At 38.5% G+C, this 18,312-nt stretch overlaps 1 protein-coding gene across 1 annotated transcript in view; it reads right to left on the bottom strand.

Annotated features, from left to right (window-relative positions):
• LOC109717321 (two pore calcium channel protein 1) overlaps window positions 1–18,312 on the bottom strand; it is a 104,784-nt gene that overhangs the window by 70,327 nt on the left and 16,145 nt on the right. The window contains exons 8-9 of the mRNA XM_020243045.1: window positions 16,582–16,687; window positions 16,291–16,368 (exon numbers count right to left, since the gene is read on the bottom strand). Of these exons, the coding sequence (XP_020098634.1) occupies window positions 16,291–16,368; window positions 16,582–16,687 (184 nt within the window). The remainder of the gene's footprint in view (window positions 1–16,290; window positions 16,369–16,581; window positions 16,688–18,312) is intronic.

Genomic DNA, 18,312 nt, shown 5'->3' with positions numbered 1-18,312 from the left:
AGATTTACATTCGAGCCTTCAAAGGTTAGCTGAGATTAAACAAATTTCTCTTGGATGACTAATCCCGAGCACCTTGAAGCTGAAATTTTACATAAGACTTTATCAAAAGTACAATCTTATAGTTCTGACAAAACTTCTATAGGTTTTTCATCTCATCTCCCACAAGCCATATCTGAACAAGTTATAATTAAACAAAAAAATACTATTATCCAACTATTATTAGGATTACACAGCAGAATACATACATTAGAAAATTTGGTACTACAACAAAGACAAGTTGAAAGTATTACTCCTACTATAGACACAACTCCTATTATACAAGAAGTAACAAAACATTTTTCTGCACTCCAATTTCAAGAACACTCAAAGGATACTCTTCCAAAGAAAGTTATCCAACCATGGAACTTTCACAGACAAATCCCACGCTATTTAACTTCACCAGAACCTAGATCTCCTAACACTCCTAGTACATCAAAAAATCAGACTCTCAGTTCTACTAATAAACCCCTTTAACTTTGAACATTTCAGAAGTACAAGTTCTTATAAAAATGGTTCCCAAGACTTATGACGACGAACTCCCAGAATCTACTGATCCAGACTTTTTCAATACTATGGCTGATCAAAATGAAGTAGACATATGGTGGTTCCGCGCCATAGAAGAAAACAGACAAAGGGACGAAGAAGACACATTGGAAACAGAAGACAATGACGAAAGATATATGACCCATGACTCAAAGAATGTTTTTTATTTTAGAAACTATCCCAGAAGAAAATGAAGATTTTAAAATATCTGAATTCAGCCAAATCCTCTGTGAATTATGCTTTCAAGACAATATCCTCATAGACATATGGAGACTATTTGAAGAACCTTTAGATAATATTTTATCTGATATCTGGAGATTATTCATTTAAAAGAATTTTCTCTATTGTAGACATAATAATATTAACATAATGTATATTGGTCCAGACATTTTAGGCTCAAATAAAGACAAAGACATGGATCCACAATATTGCCCGATTACCAACAACTTTTCCCTTAAACCATCTGAAGAATCTCTTGATGACATAATCCAAGACATACACAGGTTATTCGAAGACCCATTTGCGGTTATGCCCTTCCACATTATCCTTTACGACTTTAAATATTTAGGCGAAGACGCCTTAGAAGCAGCATGTAAAGAATATAACAGACAATCCCTTCATAAAAGATTAGAAAATTCACAAGATAAACAATTATGGTTAGACAGAATTCAAGACAATTTCGGTTTGCAACTTTGGTTTTCTGGCATCTGTCATTACCCTGAATGCGAATGGGAAAATTATTACAAGCAATATTTTCGAGATGAACTAAAACTTCAATATTATGATATACAAGACCAAAACAGCATTATTAGAGACATTAGAGTATTATTTGGTTATCCACTTGAAGGAATTACAGACAATGATAACTGGGAAGATATTTGCCAGCAAAATATTTGGGACAAGCTTAATCTTCAAGACTATAATTTAGATTATCAATATAAACTTACTAGAATTTTATGTTACAACCTAATGCCATTTTTTCCTTTTATATGATATTCTAAGGTTTCTAAAACTAAAATAGTAATCTATATATATATATATATATATATATATATATATATATATATATATATATATATATATCTTTTCCTCTCTACAAAGGTTTTCATTCTATCTCTGAAGCCTTAGACACTGCTCGCACTCACTTTGGTCCAAACTTTTTTACTTCTCCCAATATTCGCTCCTCCCCACATACTCAAGCCTCTACATCCACCCACAATCCTGAGAAAAATAGTTTCTGTGACAACTGCTCAACAATGGCAACAAAGCTTCAAAAGCTGAATATCATTTGTGATGAATTACGAACAAAGGATCAGAAAAATCTCCAAAGAATTGCAATCCTAGAACAGCAGATCAGAGACCTCAAGCATCCTTCAGGACAAGGTATTGTATCTCTATCTCAATCTCCCTCTTCTCCTCTTCCAAAGTATCCTCCTATAATGACAATAACACCGAGTTTGGTCTTTCCTCCTATTACCAACATAAATACACCTTTTCAAAACTCACTAATCCCAGTAGTCCATCCCTCCACCTCAATAAAACCACTTCCTTTATCATCAGCACCTTTTCCACTACAAAAAATTTCCTCCAAAAAACATCCACTACCAATTGCCAGACCATTACCAAAAACTGAACCGTCTTCAGAACCATTACCACACCCTAGTATAGGAAACACAGAAGAAAAACAGGAAGATCCCATGATACTAGAAGCATCTTCTCCCAAAATCAGCAGTTTAGGAGAAAATGCTTAACCACCTGGTTCTGATATTTTGTACATATTTGTACATATTGATTTCAGTTCTGCATCTGTTTTTTAGTTGCGCCTTTTCATATAGTCCACATATTAGGACACTGCTAAAAAAAAAAAAAAAAAGAATTTCCAGAGAAAAATGGAAATATCAAAGAAGAAGAAAGAATCTGGAAATGAAAAAACCAAAGAAAAATTGGAAAAAGAAAAAAGAAAAAATCAAGAAAAGAAAGAAAAAATCAGAAAAAGAAAAAAGAAAAAAGATTTAACCCGCTGTGTTTTTTTCACAGGCAAAAATAAGGGTTTTTTTTAATGTAGGACTTTAATTTTTCGCTAATCACCTTGTGATCCAACTCCACCACCAAAGAACCAAGGTTCCAAAAGTTTGTTCCCAAACAGACACCACCATTTCAGAAAATCCATCTTTCCAAATTTCAGACCACTACAAATTTTGACCTCCTGACGAATCAACACGTGGTCTCCAAAACAAGCCCCACACGTGGCCTCCATTTGGACGACTAATGGAACAACACGTGGACAACGTTCATGCACCAAATCCATAGAATTTCAAAGGGCCCCGCCAATGATGCCATCCACAGCAAAACCATCTCCGCCTCAGGTTTTTTTTGAAAAACCTATGGGCCCCGCGTCATCATTACGTCACTTACCAAAACCTAGACAGCCGCAGTTTTGAAGAATTCCAGGTGCCGCCGCGATTTTTCTCCACCAAAGCCGCCTCCTCTTTTCCCTATAAAAAGAGGCCTCCCTCCTTCCCTCAAAGCATGGTTCAACGCATCCAGAGCAAAGAGCCATACTCCCAAATTCCCACTGCCTCATGTAAAAAATCCCTGAAGCTTAAAGAAAGATCCTTTCGACGACAAGTGAAGAATGAAGCACGCCTCCTATTAGATATAGCATCCTAGCTCCACAAATATTTCCTATGGCTTTTATTTTCCCGTCCTTCCTGTAAATTTCTTTTTATCAACTGCAATCTGGAATAAGGAGTCTGTACAAACAAGTCCTTTCTTCCCCCCCGGGAAGTCCCAGAAGGGAAACCTTCTAGCGTTGTGATGTAAGTTTTATCTTTTGTTAATATTATATTTCTCGAACTCTTCTATCCATGGCATTTTCTTTGCCCCATGATTCCCTTTCCTTGGACTCTTAATGAAAATTTATGGGTTCTCTCTGGGTAATTATTTCAGCTTAAGCAAGTGTAAAGCATATATGCTTGGCAGATTTGATAAGAGAAATGCTCTGTAAAATTCGCCATTGATAGCCAGAAGTGCTTTGCGGCGTTAGAGCGAGATTCTCTGAAAACTGTACGCCAAGAGGGTCTTGTGCACCAACAGTGTCTTAAGTGGTGTTATCCACATTAGAAAATTAAATTTCATCATAAGTCCGAGTTTTAGAAAAATTGCATCATCGAAAATTTAATGAGATAAAGAGTTTTAGAAATATAAAAAACAACTGAGAAAATTTTTCTCGTGATTTCTAGAAGGGAGTACCAGACGGGACCTACCTACTTTAAAAAAGGCTTTAACACGGTTTATTTTCCACAACGGAGATTTTAAATTTGAACTTCATCCTATTTTTATTCATACTTCAAATATCCTTCAAGACATATATTAATTTCTTCCCTTTCCTTTTTTACTGTGAACTCTCTATCAAACAATTTCATCTAGACATCCACCTATCCATCCCTATTAAATTAATATTTAATAGTGACCGACATCGTTTTCGCCTACAAATACCCTTTAATTTGAGTGTTTAAGACTTAAGTTAAAAAGGTTAAAAAGTTTAAAAAAAAAAAAAAAAAAATTCCATTCACGTGAAGCCACTGTGTGCATAGTAATCGTGCATAGTAACTTTGCTAATTTTCGACAGCAACCTTTCCAGACAGAAAAAATACTAAAAAATTCGGAAAAATCTTACGGGTATTTTGCCACCCTTCTTCTAAGTAGCCGACATACGGTCTCTCCTATAAAAATCTTTCTTTCCATCCTCCACTAATTTGCATAGTAACCCTGCATAGTACTTCTGCATGATTCTTATGTGAATAGTGCCCTGCATAGTATTTTTGCATAGTAACTTGCATAGTACTTTTATATACGTACGCACGCAGTATAATCCTGCATCTCACTTTTTCTAACCGGTATTTTCTAAGACTTAATTTTCAATATATTACATAATCTGACCCAACTCTAAATATTTCCGCATTTTCCTAAAATCTCAAAAAGTCCCAAAAAATATTTTAAAAATCCCTCCTTAGGTTTTTTGCTTCTTTCAAAGGTTTGTTTTTCACACATACCTTAGGGTTTTCCTAAAAAGACTAGGGTTTTCTCTATAAAACTAGGGTTTTCTCTATAAATCCTAGGATTTTATTTTCTAAAATTCTCACAGGGTTTTTATTCTAAAAGACTTGTAGTTTGTGTTTAAAATCGTCTCTGCACCTTCTTCTAAACCCTAAACCCTAAACCTAAAACCTTAAACTTGGAACTAGCCAAGTCTAAAAACCTAGCCCCTCTCCTCTCCCTCCTTGGTATCAGAGCTAAGACTTTCTTGGTCATAAACTTTTAGTAAGACATTTTTTCAGATTATCATATAAGACTTTCTTGGTTATAGAAAGGTTTGGTTATAGACTTTACTTTCTTGGTCACGAAATATTTTTACATACCAATATTAAAACATTTAGCTTTATCACTTAGCTATACCATTTCCTTCTTTCAAACAATTCAACAGCCTCGATTTCCTTTTTAAAGCAAGACAGAGAAAAGAAAAGAAGATAAGTCTTTTCTAGACACAACCACATTATTGATAATAGTGAATCTTCTTAGATTTTTTCTCAATACCACCACATTATTAATAGATATGGAATTTCCTACATCATCTTCTCAACCACACAGACTTTCTAGATCTAATTCTTCTAGATCCGAAGATAGTGAATCTACAATCTCTTTAAGAGCTCCTAAGTCTAGAGCAAGAAGCATAGTAGAAAGAATCTTTTGCAGACCAACACCTCTTCTATAATTTGCAAGAAGCAGGATCTGGAAAAATATTAAACATAGCAGCCCATGACCCCCAAACTTGGGATTCTATAATAGACATTTGGAAAGGATTAGTTGTAGCAGATTATATCCGTAACCAGCACTACATGAATACAGATAATGCCGAGGAAATGTATAAATATTTAGAAACCTTCCTAGGAGAATGTACTAAAGGAATGTGGGAACAATACAAAGTTCAATATGAAGATGAATTCAGACATCTATTAACACTAGGATGTAATCCTTGTAATTTTACAAACAAAGTCCATTCTCTTATTACAGGCCAAGACCCTAATTCTGGCCAATTACTCCTCCAAAATCAAGCCCTTATAAGCTTAGAACAACTTAGTATTACAACCTGGTTCCCTATTAAAGACTTTCTACAAGCATATTTATATTATGCAAGCATAAGTGGAAATGCATTTAGTCAAGACATAGGATGAAAATTAGCGAAGTTACTATGCACGATTACTATGCATACAGTGGCTTCACGTGAATGGCAAAATACCCGTAAGATTTTTCCTCCCCACATACGCTAATCATCCTAAAAAATTCCATTCACGTAAAGCCACTGTATGCATAGTAATCGTGCATAGTAACTTCGCTAATTTTCGACAGCAACCTTTCCAGACAGAAAAAATACTAAAAAATTCGAAAAAATCTTACGGGTATTTTGCCACCCTTCTTCTAAGTAGCCGACATACGGTCTCTCCTATAAAAATCTTTCTTTCCATCCTCCACTAATTTGCATAGTAACCCTGCATAGTACTTCTGCATGATTCTTATGTGAATAGTGCCCTGCATAGTATTTTTGCATAGTAACTTGCATAGTACTTTTATATACGTACGCACGCAGTATAATCCTGCATCTCACTTTTTCTAACCGGTATTTTCTAAGACTTAATTTTCAATATATTACATAATCTGACCCAACTCTAAATATTTCCGCATTTTCCTAAAATCTCAAAAAGTCCCAAAAAATATTTTAAAAANTGGCTCAGCCGAGACTCGCCACACATGTCCAGCTGGTGAACCAGCTCTGATACCAAATGTAACAACCCAGCCCACTAGCAATAATAACTCGTTGGGCCCAGCCAACAGCCCAATATGCTTAAGCCCAATTATTATTACTAGTGTCTAAGTCTCTTATAAACCCAATGACAACCCCATTCCCATCCGACCCGACCCGCTAGCAACAATAACTCGTTGGGCCAAACCACCGGCCCAAAATGCTTAAGTCCAGTTATTATTATTAGCGTGTAGGCCTCATATAAACTGATCGGAATCAGTATCCCATTCGATGTGGGACTATTAGGGTCGTTACAAACTCCCCCTGACCCGACCCGCTAGCAACAATAACTCGTTGGGCCAAACCATCGGCCCAAAATGCTTAAGTCCAGTTATTATTATTAGCGTGTAGGCCTCATACAAACTGATCGGAATCAGTATCCCATCCGATGTTGGACTATTGGGGGCGTTACAAACTCCCCCTGTTTAGACCCTGACATCCTCGTCGAGTGCAAACCAGAACACAGACAAACAGGCCAGGACCATTACCAGGCGATGTGAGATTCTAGAGGTGGCTCCTACAAGTTCAACAGGTGGCTCTCACCAAACCCGTTGGTGTAGCACTGTCCAGCATAGCACTTAGTTCTCACACTTCCGGCTGGTATTCGTCTCTGATACCAATCTGTAACGAATACCAGCCGGAAGTGTGAGAACTAAGTGCTATGCGGGACAAAGTGCTACACCAACGGGTTTGGTGAGAGCCACCTGTTGAACTTGTAGGAGCCACCTCTAGAATCTCACATCGCCTGGTAATGGTCCTGGCCTGTCTGTCTGTGATCTGGTTTGGACTCGACGAGGACGTCAGGGTCTAAACAGGGGGAGTTTGTAACGCCCCCAAAAGTCCAACATCGGATGGGATACTGATTCCGATCAGTTTATATGAGGCCTACACACTAAAAATAATAACTGGACTAAAGCATTTTGGGCCGGTGCTTTGGCCCAACAAGTTATTGTTGATAGCGGGTCGGGTCGTTGCAATTTTATCGGATGTCATGACGCCCCAACTTCCCAGGGGGTCACCCATCCTAGGACTACTCCCGTCCTAGCACGCTTAACTCTCTTAACCTCTTGGGCCTTGCCACCACCCAAAATGCTTAAGCCGGTTTAAGAGTTTAGTCCTATTATATCTTATATATAGGACTATCTAGGGTCTCACAAAGACCATCTTCACCGATAGAGGAACCACCTTATCATCCAGACACAGTACCAGAGGATCCACGTCGACCAGCTGATATTGTTTATCGTAGGCGCCGACGGCAGTTGCAGTCTCTCCACGCAGATCAGCCCTCATCTTCAGCTCCTCCACGGTCAGACATACTACTGACACCTGCTATAGTTGAGCACGAGATCAGATGGATGATCGAGACGCAGGACACTTAGCCAATTGTTGAGGGTGCTGCTATCGAATATCTCGACCAGTTGGAAGTCATAGAGCCTTTCGATGAGCATGGTGTTGATTGTGGTCGCAGTCGTGGTAGGGGACGTGTAGGTAGACGTGGTCAAAGGACTAGGAGGAGAACATAACATTACATTTTTGTAAATTTTAAATTGCACAGAACTTTTTTTATTATTGAAAAACTTTCTCTATTTTTTGATATTTTGTTGTGATGATATGGTATTGATGCTCAATTGATGTTGTGTTGGATTTGTTGTGTTGTTGTGTTGATTTGTTGTTGTGTTGATGTTGAATTTGTTGTGTTGTTGTGCTGAATTTTGCAATGCTTGGGGTGGAGTTCTACTAAACACTATGAATGGTTCACCGTGTTTAGTGTATTATTTCAACCAAGTACGGTGTAATATAAGTTATTGAACACGGTGAACCATTCACCGTGTTTGGACACGGTGAATGGTTAATCGTATTCAACTTAACACCTTGCACCCCAGCCTGCTCCCATGGCGCTTGCGTTGCAGGGATAGGGCCAAAATTGTAATTATAAATTTGGTGGGGCTATATTTGAAATAAAATTTTTTGAGGGGGCCAAATGCAAAAAAAGCCCTAATAAATAATAAAAATTGGGCATATTTTCATTTGCCATTCGTGATAGGCATCGCTCGAGTCACGCCATCCTCGTGATAGGCACGATTTGACTCGATCGAATTGCCATCTTTGCGATAGGCACATGTTCGATCTACACATCATCTTCGTGATAGGTTTGACCTGTCTCGGTTAAACCAAATCGACCGCATAAATGTTTGTTTGAATCGAGCCCAACGTAACCATGAGTTCAATTTGAACTTAATAAAAAAGGAGAAAATAAATAAGATGGAGCTGAACCTAAGTCAAACCGGCTTACAAGGTTTAAAGTGCCGCCCCGTGCCATACGGCACGGGACGGCACGTACTGTGCCACCAAGAAGGTGGCACGATACAGGGGAGGTCTCGGACCCCCCCTTCGTGCCGCGACACGCAACGCTCTGCCGCACGAGACAGAGCGGCACTGCATAGCGTGCCACGGCACAATGCCGGCACAGCACTGTGCTTTTTTTTTTTTTTTNGAGCCAGAGAGGCTAGCGAGATGAGTCTCACATCGCCTGGTACTTGTGAGTCTGAGCCTGACGAGGACATCAGGGCTTAAAGGATGGGAGATTGTGAGACCCCAGATAGTCCTATAGATAAGATATAATAGGACTAAACTCTTAACCCGGCTTAAGCATTTTGGGTGGTGGCAAGGCCCAAGAGGTTAAGAGAGTTAAACGTGCTAGAACGGGAGTAGTCCTAAGATGGGTGACCCCCTGGGAAGTTGGGGCGTCACAGATGGTATCAGAGCCAGTTCACAAGGTGGACATGTGTGGCGAGTCTCGGCTGAGCCAGAGTCTGGATGACGGGCTAGCGAGACGAGTCTCACATCGCCTGGTGATCTTGGGCTGTGTGTGTAATTGGACTGACAAGAACGTTAGGGTCTCACATCGCCTGGTGATCTTGGGCTGTGTGTGTGATTGGACTGGCGAGGTCGCCTGGTGATCTTGGGCTGTGTGTGTGATTGGACTGACGAGGACGACAGGGCCTTAACGGGGGAGTCTGTGACACCCCAATAATCCCACATCGGATGAAAAGTGTTCTAGCGAGGTCTCCTGGTGATCTTGGGCTGTGTGTGTGATTGGACTGACGAGGACGTCAGGGCCTTAACGGGGGAGTCTGTGACACCCCAATAATCGTACATCGGATGGAAAAGTGTTCTAGCGAGGTATCCTGGTGATCTTGGGCTGTGTGTGTGATTGGACTAACGAGGTCGCTTGGTGATCTTGGGCTGTGTGTGTGATTGGACTGACGAGGACGTCAGGGCCTTAACGGGGGAGTCTGTGACACCCCAATAATCCCACATCGGATGGAAAAGTTAATAATAACCCGGCTTAAGCAATTTGGATGGTGACAAGGCCCAAGAGGTTAAGAGAGTTAAGCGTGCTAGGACGGGGGTAGTCTTAGGATGGGTGACCCCCTGGGAAGTTGACCCCTTCCCCCTGGGTGTCCAGAGCAAAGAGCCATACTCCCAAATTCCCACTGCCTCATGTAAAAAATCCCTGAAGCTTAAAGGAAGATCCTTTCGACGACAAGTGAAGAATGAAGCACGCCTCCTATTAGATATAGCATCCTAGCTCCACAAATATTTCCTATGGCTTTTATTTTCCCGTCCTTCCTGTAAATTTCTTTTTATCAACTGCAATCTANCAAAAGTCAAAACACGCAAATTTTGCTTTTTTATTTTTTTTTATTTTTGTTTTGTTCTTTGGGGTATATCCAAAGCATTCTGGGTACCCAACGCCCCTCCAAAGATATTGCAAATCGAAAATTTACTTATTAGATAAGTCAAAAAAATTATAATTTAATTTTTTTTGTTTATCAATATACGGACAAAAGATTTGTCCAAGCCCTCCGCTTCCACCATAGATATCTATTTTTTCTTCACAAATTATTTTATCAAAATTTATCGCACCGCGAAATTTTTGGCGAATTAAGGGAACAAAATCGAACTCAATAACAAATTTTGAGCCACATCAAACAAAAAATTTTATTTTTGCGCTAGAAGATTGAAAATACTGATAAAATTAAAAGCTAAATTAAATCAATTGATACTTAAATTTGTTTAATTTATTTGTCATATAATTTTTTGCTTAATTTTTTGATAGATCTACTAATTTTTTGAAAAAATTAATCAAAAAATAATTTTTTTAAAAATTTTTTTTAAAATTATTTTTAAAATTATTTTTTTGTATTTTATAAAAGAAAGACTATAATATGGTCAAAAGAAAAAAAGATGTCTTTGCATTTCAAAAATTCTAACCTGTAAAAATTTCTATTATGCATCAGGTATAATTGTACTTTACATACAAAAACTTACAAATATGTTAATTGATAAGTATAGTAAGCTATACATAGCAAATATTGATAATTATTTGATTAAATATTTCAAAATAACATTATAAGAGCTTATTGGAACCAAAAAAGCTGAAATAACTCCGTGCCAAAGCGTGTCAGTTACGGCTTGGATACAAACTCAAATTGAACCAACCCAAGTCCATGTAGCTTCACGCAGATGATGGATCAAAAATAAATTAAAGTCCAAGTTGGTGAACCAAATCAAAAATGGTGAACCAAACTCATAACGGAGAATCAAGCCCAAATGTTAAACCACATACATGACATTGAACCAAACTCGTAACAGTGAACCGAATTCAAGTTAATGAATAGAACCTAAAGAGATGAACCGAACCCAAAAAGATGAACCAAATCGACTCACAAGCCGGTTCAACTCAAATCAGACTGATTCAATAGGTTTGAACCAAACCAAATAATGAACCGGTTCGACCTGAACCGAACTACAAGCCGGTATAACCTGAACTTAACCACATTCGGTTCAAGCTGAGCCGCCCAAACTCACATTCGGTTCAACCTAAACCGAACTATAAAAGATTCAACTTGAACTACAAACCGGTTCAATCCAAACTGAACCACAGGACGATTGAGTCAAGCCGAACCAAACCATAAGCTGTGTTAAACCCAAACAGAAGTACGAGAGATCCAAGCCGAGCCAAGTTGAGCAGAACTACTTCAACTTGAATCAAAGTCGGTTCAACCCGAACAAAACTATAGAAGGTCCAAACCGAGCAGAACCAAACTGCAAGCCGGTTCAATCCAAACTGAACCATATGAGGTTCGAGCTGAACCGAACCGAGCTAGCTATCACTTCGACATAAACCAAGTCACAAAGGATTCAACTCAAACTATATGCGGGTTCAACCCAAACTGAACAACAGAAGGTCCAAGTCGAGCTGAACCAAACCATAAGCTAGGTTCAACCCAAACTGAACCGCAGAAGGTCTGAGCAAAGATGAACCAAACCAAACACCGGTTCAACCCAAACAAAATTATAGAAGGTCCAAACTGAGCCAAACTAAACTACAAGCTTGTCCAAGCCGAATGGAGCCACAGGAGGTCTGAGCCAAGCCAAACCGAACTACAAGCTAGTTCAACCCGAATTGAACCACAAAAGGATCAAACCAAGCCGAACCAAGCATAAACCGATTCAATCTAAATCGAATCTGGAGGGAGATATACGTCAATTCGACCCAAATCAAATGCAAGGGGATTCCAAGCTAAGGCGAATTATAAGGGTTCAACCCGAACCAAACTGAACTATTAGAAGGTCCAAGTTGAGTCACACCATAAGGACTCGACCCAAATCAAACTCAGTCATACACCAAGTTTCAACGGATCTTGAACTAAAGAATAAGGGTTCGGCCCAAACCAAATTCAGAGGGGCCAAACCAGCCTAAGGCGGCTCAACCCAAATCAAAAACAAAAGGTTCAAGCCAATTCGACCTGAATCTAACCTAAACAAAAGTTCAGACCAAACTTCAGGGATAATCTAAATCATGCAAACCGACTCCGCCCGGACTAAAGCAAATCAAGGGCTCAAACCGAGCTGAATCGATTGAGTTAACTTAATGGACTAACAACCCAAATTCAAGCCGACCGCCGTGTCGTTAAACTGAGCACCTCAATTTCAAATCGACTGCCATATCGTTATACTGAGCACATCAAAGTCAAACCGACCGCCACGACGTTAAATTGAGCTACTCAACTTCAAATCCAACCACCATGTCGTTAAACTGAGCATCTCAACTTCGAGCCGACTGCCACATCATTAAACTGAGCAACACAACTCAAACCGACCGCCATGTCGCTAAACTGAGTACATCAAGTTCAGACCACCAAGTCGCTAAACTGAGCAAATCATGTTTAAATCAATCGACCGCCAAGTCACTAAACTGAGCAGATCAAGTCCAAATCAACCGAGTTCCATGTCGTTAAATTGAGCATCTCAACTTCAAGCTAGGGGTGTAAAATGGGTCGGGCGGCCCACACAAGCTAGGGGTGTAAAACAAGGGCCGCCCGACTCAGCACGACTGCGGGCCAGGTCGGGCCGTGGCCTGGCACGGTTACTGTAGCATCCGGGCCGGGCTAAGCAAAGCCGGCTCTTTGGGCCGTGCTGGGCCTCTTTCCTGGGGCCCGACGGCCCGGCACGGCACAACCCGAAACGGGCCTGGGTCCGGCAGCACAGCACGGCCCACTTAGGCCGTGCTAGCCGGGGCAGCACAGCCTGGAACCCCAGGCAACTAAGTTGCCTTAAGCCTGGGGTCTGATCTCCTGGGGAAAAGGGCTTGGCCCTCATCCCCCAGGAGATCTCCCCTCCCAAGGTCTGCCTAGTATGAGTGGTTTTGGTCCAATGGACCAAAAACCCGTCTCAATTTCTTTTTTTTTCAAAAAAATAATACAAATATATATATATATTAAATATTTAAATATTTGTTATTTTATAATTATTTTTATAAATTTTAAATTTTTTAATCAAAATATCAATTTAAATAAAAATAATTTATTATTTATATTTTTAGATTTAATATATATTTTTAAAAAAATTAAAAAAAAATACTTTAAGGGGCGAGCTCAAAGCACGGCCCGGCCCGTGCCTTCCGGGCCAAGGAGCCGTGCTGGGCTAGAGGCTAGTGAGCTCGGGCCCTGCACGGCCCGGCCCGGATTTGATGTCGGGTCGGACCGGGCCAGCTCCTAGCCCTTTTCGGCCCGGATAATGTAGGTCGTGTTGACTCGGCATGACCCACATTACACCCTACTTCAAGCCAACCGCCACATCATTAAACTGAGTTATACAACTAAAATCTACCGCCATATCGCTAAACTGAGTACATTGAGTTCAGCCCGCCAAGTAGCTAAACTAAGCAAATCAAGTTTAAATTAATTGACTGCCAAGTCACTAAACTGGGCAGATCAAGTCCAAATCAATCGACCGCCAACTCATTAAATTGAGTAGATCAAGTTCAAATCAATCAACCGCCAAGTCAGTAAACTGAGCAGATCAAGTCCAAATCAATCGACCGCCAAGTGGCTAAACTGAGCAGATCAAGTCCAAATCAATAGACCGCCAAGTCAATGAACTGAGCAAATCAAGTTCAGACTACCAAGTCATTAAATTGTGCAAATCAAGTTTAAGACCGCCAACTCGCTAAACTGAGCAAATCAAGTTCAAACCGCCAAGTCATTAAACTGTGCAAATCAATTTCAAATCAATCGACCGCCAAGTCACTAAACTGAGCAAATTAAGTTCAAACTGTCTAGTCATTAAACTGGGCAAATCAAATTCAAATCAAATCGACTGCCAAGTCGTTAAACTGAGCAAATCAGATTCAAATCAATTGGCCACCAAGTCATTAAACTGAGAAAATCAAGTTCCAATCATTTGACTGCCAAATCACTAAACTGAGCAAATCTAACCGCCAAGTCGTTAAACAGAGCAACTTAATTTTGAACGACCGTCAAGTCCATAAACTGAGCATTTCACTAATGTACAGTGGAGCCTGTGGAGGTATACCCCTGCTTAACCCACGTACTTAAAATTATATCAATACAAGTTCATCTTTATACTATGGTCTCTTTCTATTATCAGCATTGAATTTGGTCTCTTATTGGAGGATTCCTTAATACTACAAGTGTGGGGTATTCACAATAGATTTTTGAATCTGCTAGAAGCCATGAACCTACAAAGTACAAACCTGATTCCAAATTAAAACTTAAACAAATCTAATATGTACCATGAATGACCACTCGCCGGAGAAAATCCGGCGGCAGGTCGGGCCGTTCGTGGAGGTAGGCATAATAGTAGTAGAATAAAGTTGTTGTTATTCAGAATATCTTTCTTGTAATGATAGTTGTAGGGGTTCCAATTCAGTAATAGCCAATAACAGAATCAAATTGTCATTATACAGCACAGTTTTTTTCATGGAGTTGTTTATGTGATTGTTCAAAGGGATTTGCTTCATGCTTTCTTGTTACCTTGTCGATAAAGACCACTATCTGTCCTACACTGATATAGGTTTGGCTGCATGCCTGCATATAAGGGCGCGTTTGATTCGTGCTATCCTTTTAAGATGCCCAGTAATCCAATCGGAATGAAAAAAATATGACAATGTTTGGCTAAATACACTAGGTAATCTAATCGATAATCTTAAACTCACTTGGGAATGAGATTCATCCCAAAGTACTAATCTTATTTTCTTGGGATAGGATAGGTATCTTATATTAATTATTTGGAGTAATCTTAAATTCAACTATTTATTTTTCTCCCTACTTCATTTGAGACCCTCTCCCGATCGCCTCTCTACACCATGCGAGACCCTCTCCCGATCTCCTCTCGACCTAGGGCGCACACATCAATCTTCTCTCAACCTAGGGCACACATTAATCTATCTTACTGATAATCTCAAATAATATGATTGCGTGAACCAAACACTAGAATGCCACATCCCTAGTAATAAGATGAGCAGGAATCAAATTGTTGCGCATTCTTTTATTCCTAGTAATCTATCATAACGCGAATCAAACATGCCCAAGCGTAATCTTTTAGTATTCTATTTTTTTTTTGGGGGACATTACACTTTTGATCCTCAAACTACACGGCTGTGATATTTTAGTCCTTAAACATTAATTCGTAGCAATTTCTGGCTCGAACTTTCTGAATTGTTGCAATAAGTCCCACAACCCAATTTTTTTGACTAATATTGATGAATTACTAATGTAGAAGTAATGTAGCAATGTCCTAATTGATGATGCAACAATAATTAGGATACTACATCACTCTACAAAAGTAATTCATCAACATATAGTCAAAAAAATTGGGTTGTAGTACTTGATTACAACAACTCCAAAATTTTGAGCTAGAAATTTCAACAAATTAAAGTTCGAGGACTAAGTATCACGCGCCTCATAACTTTAGGACCAAAAGTGTAATTTACCCTTTTTATTCATTTCTTTACTATTCTTTGGTGTTTGTCATGGACTCAATGTATTACTTGTATATCAGTATCAAGGTTAGTAGGGATCTTCAGGACTCATCATCCACAAGGGATGGCCATGCCCCAAAGAAAAAGAAATCAGCTATGTATTCCTTTATAGTGAATTTGAGGACTCAGGGATTACTTCACATTTCAATAGTTTTTCATACAAGAAATAGATTCATCTAGGATAATGAGACGAACAAAGCACATGATTCCTAATTTCATTTATGCCGTTCAGGAGAGAAACACCCTAATGTTCCAAATGTAATTTTTTACCCAATGTTCCAAAATGTATCTACGTTTGAATGTTTCTTTCAATTGTAGGCACTCGCTAGTTCATGAAATTGGTCAAAAATAACTTTTGACTTCAACCCAGAAGTACCAAAGAAAAGTTTGGGAATCACTAAATGGTATCAAATGGAAACTCGGCAATGTAAGTTATGGATACTCAAGTTTTGGGAAGGAAAACTCAAAAGAAAACAAACAGATGCAAAGGGCTTACATAATTATCGATCAGACTGAAAGCCTTCTCTAAGATACTTTTTCTTACAGAATCCATCTCAACAATTTGCTTTGCAAGCTGAAACAAGAAGTATAAATCAGATGAAAGTAGTGGAGGCAAAAGCATTAACATGTTAGATTGGACTAACTAAGGAAATGATACTCAATGTGAAAAATTGAAATAAAATTACTAGAGTGCTCCTTAAAAAATTTAGAAAAATATTATGGAATGATAACATCTTGAGAATTGAGATGTCTTTCCTGGTGCTTAAAAGCATTAATTAATAAGTACCTGCCCTTTAAAGCTTTCATAAACGACCGCAAGAATAAGATTTGTAAGAAAGTAAACCGCCAACAGCACATAAAGAACAAAAAATAGTGAAGACCAACGAGAATTCCTGTTCAATGACATTTATAAAATTAGATTTGGTGCCGAAATTGTTAACATTCATAACAACTTTTTCTAGTACAATTTTTTGCTTAGCACCATAGAAATGCCTAACCACAATGTAGTTATTGGCAAACATCATTAACACACAGAACTACCAAGGAAAACAAACATGGATCTAACAGAAAATATGTTAGAGTCATACATGGTAATTCTAATCAGTGTTTTAATCACGTGGCAAATACCTTGCTTGCATTCGGCATGCATGTCCATGGGCAATCCTAAGAATAGTTGTTCTCTTTTTCCTTTTTTTGGGCATTCTAATTGTTAAATGCGTCTTTACTTAATCATGTGCATTGTATGGATGAATAAACTTTAATTTCAAACTTAAAAGAAGTTTTCACAAAAATTGGGTAATATTTCATTAAGTAGTCATATTTGGCCAAAACCAAGTTTTCTCAAAATAGCTCCTATTCTCATTGAAATCTTGAATGCAAATGCTTGAATTATGCTTACAATGGGTAAAACATAAACATCTATTGATTATATTTATTATTTGTGTTGAGCTCTCTATATTGGGCCTATTTGTTATTTGGGCCTTATTCTTTGGGCTATATAATTTTAGTGAAGCCAAATCTCCTATTTCAATGTTTTCTAACTATATATTTGGGCCTCCTACCTGTAAGCATTTGGATTATGATTTTTTTGATCCAAAGGCCCATATTTGATAGTTCTTGTCTTAGGTACTAAAATGGGGGTGATTAGAGTATTAGAGAGAAACTACAAAAGTAGAGAGTGAGAAAAGCAGTAGGAGAAAAAGAGAGAAAACCCTAGAGCTTGATTTAATCCTAGTTCTATCAAGAAGGAAGTGGGATCTTCCTTGTGAGGTGTGGTTTACACCATTTGGGTAAAGCTAGAAATTGTTGGAGCTCTCATTATACCTTGGAGTGAAGGTGATATTTCTTCCATTTGTATCTCTCTTATAATCTCCAAATTTTATAGTAGAAGTTTCTTTTGCATTGTTCGCCCGTGGATGTAGGCATAGCCGAACTACGTAAATTCTTTTGTTCTTGTGGTTTTCTTTATTTTGTTATTGCTCGTGTTTGGCTCTCCATTGGATACTTACAGGGTGTAGGTTGTAAAATTGTCCACTAAGGGCCCGTTTGTTTTGGTGTAAGTGGAGTGATGGAACTCAAGTTCCATCACTTCCGTTATTTGTTTTGATGTAAGTGAAAAATATAATGTAACTCAAGTTACGTTAGAGCTCCACTTCACCTACTCTCGACTTCCTCCTCTAAAGTGCCGAACTCGACTTTCACTACGCTCAACCTCCTCTAAAAAATTTGTTAAACAGTAAAACCTAAACTCTACTTCCTTTATAATGGGTTAGATTTACCTTATTTATAATAAATTAGAATTATCTTTAAATAATAATAAAAAAATTAATTATATAATAGATTAAATTTTATAGTGGTAAATTTACTACTATATTTAGGAGATAAAGATCCACTTACTTACATCAAAACAAACAACGGAACTCAAAAAACTAATTTTACCAGCACCAAGTTACATCAAAACAAACAACAGAAGTGATTGAATTTAACTTTCAGGCGGTACGAGTTACGTCAAAACAAA

The sequence above is a fragment of the Ananas comosus genome, linkage group 11, assembly GCF_001540865.1.
Source record: "Ananas comosus cultivar F153 linkage group 11, ASM154086v1, whole genome shotgun sequence".
NCBI classification, from domain to species: Eukaryota; Viridiplantae; Streptophyta; class Magnoliopsida; order Poales; family Bromeliaceae; genus Ananas; species Ananas comosus.
The sequence above is the reverse complement of the archived record's forward strand: the minus strand, read 5'-3'. Positions and strand labels throughout refer to the sequence as shown.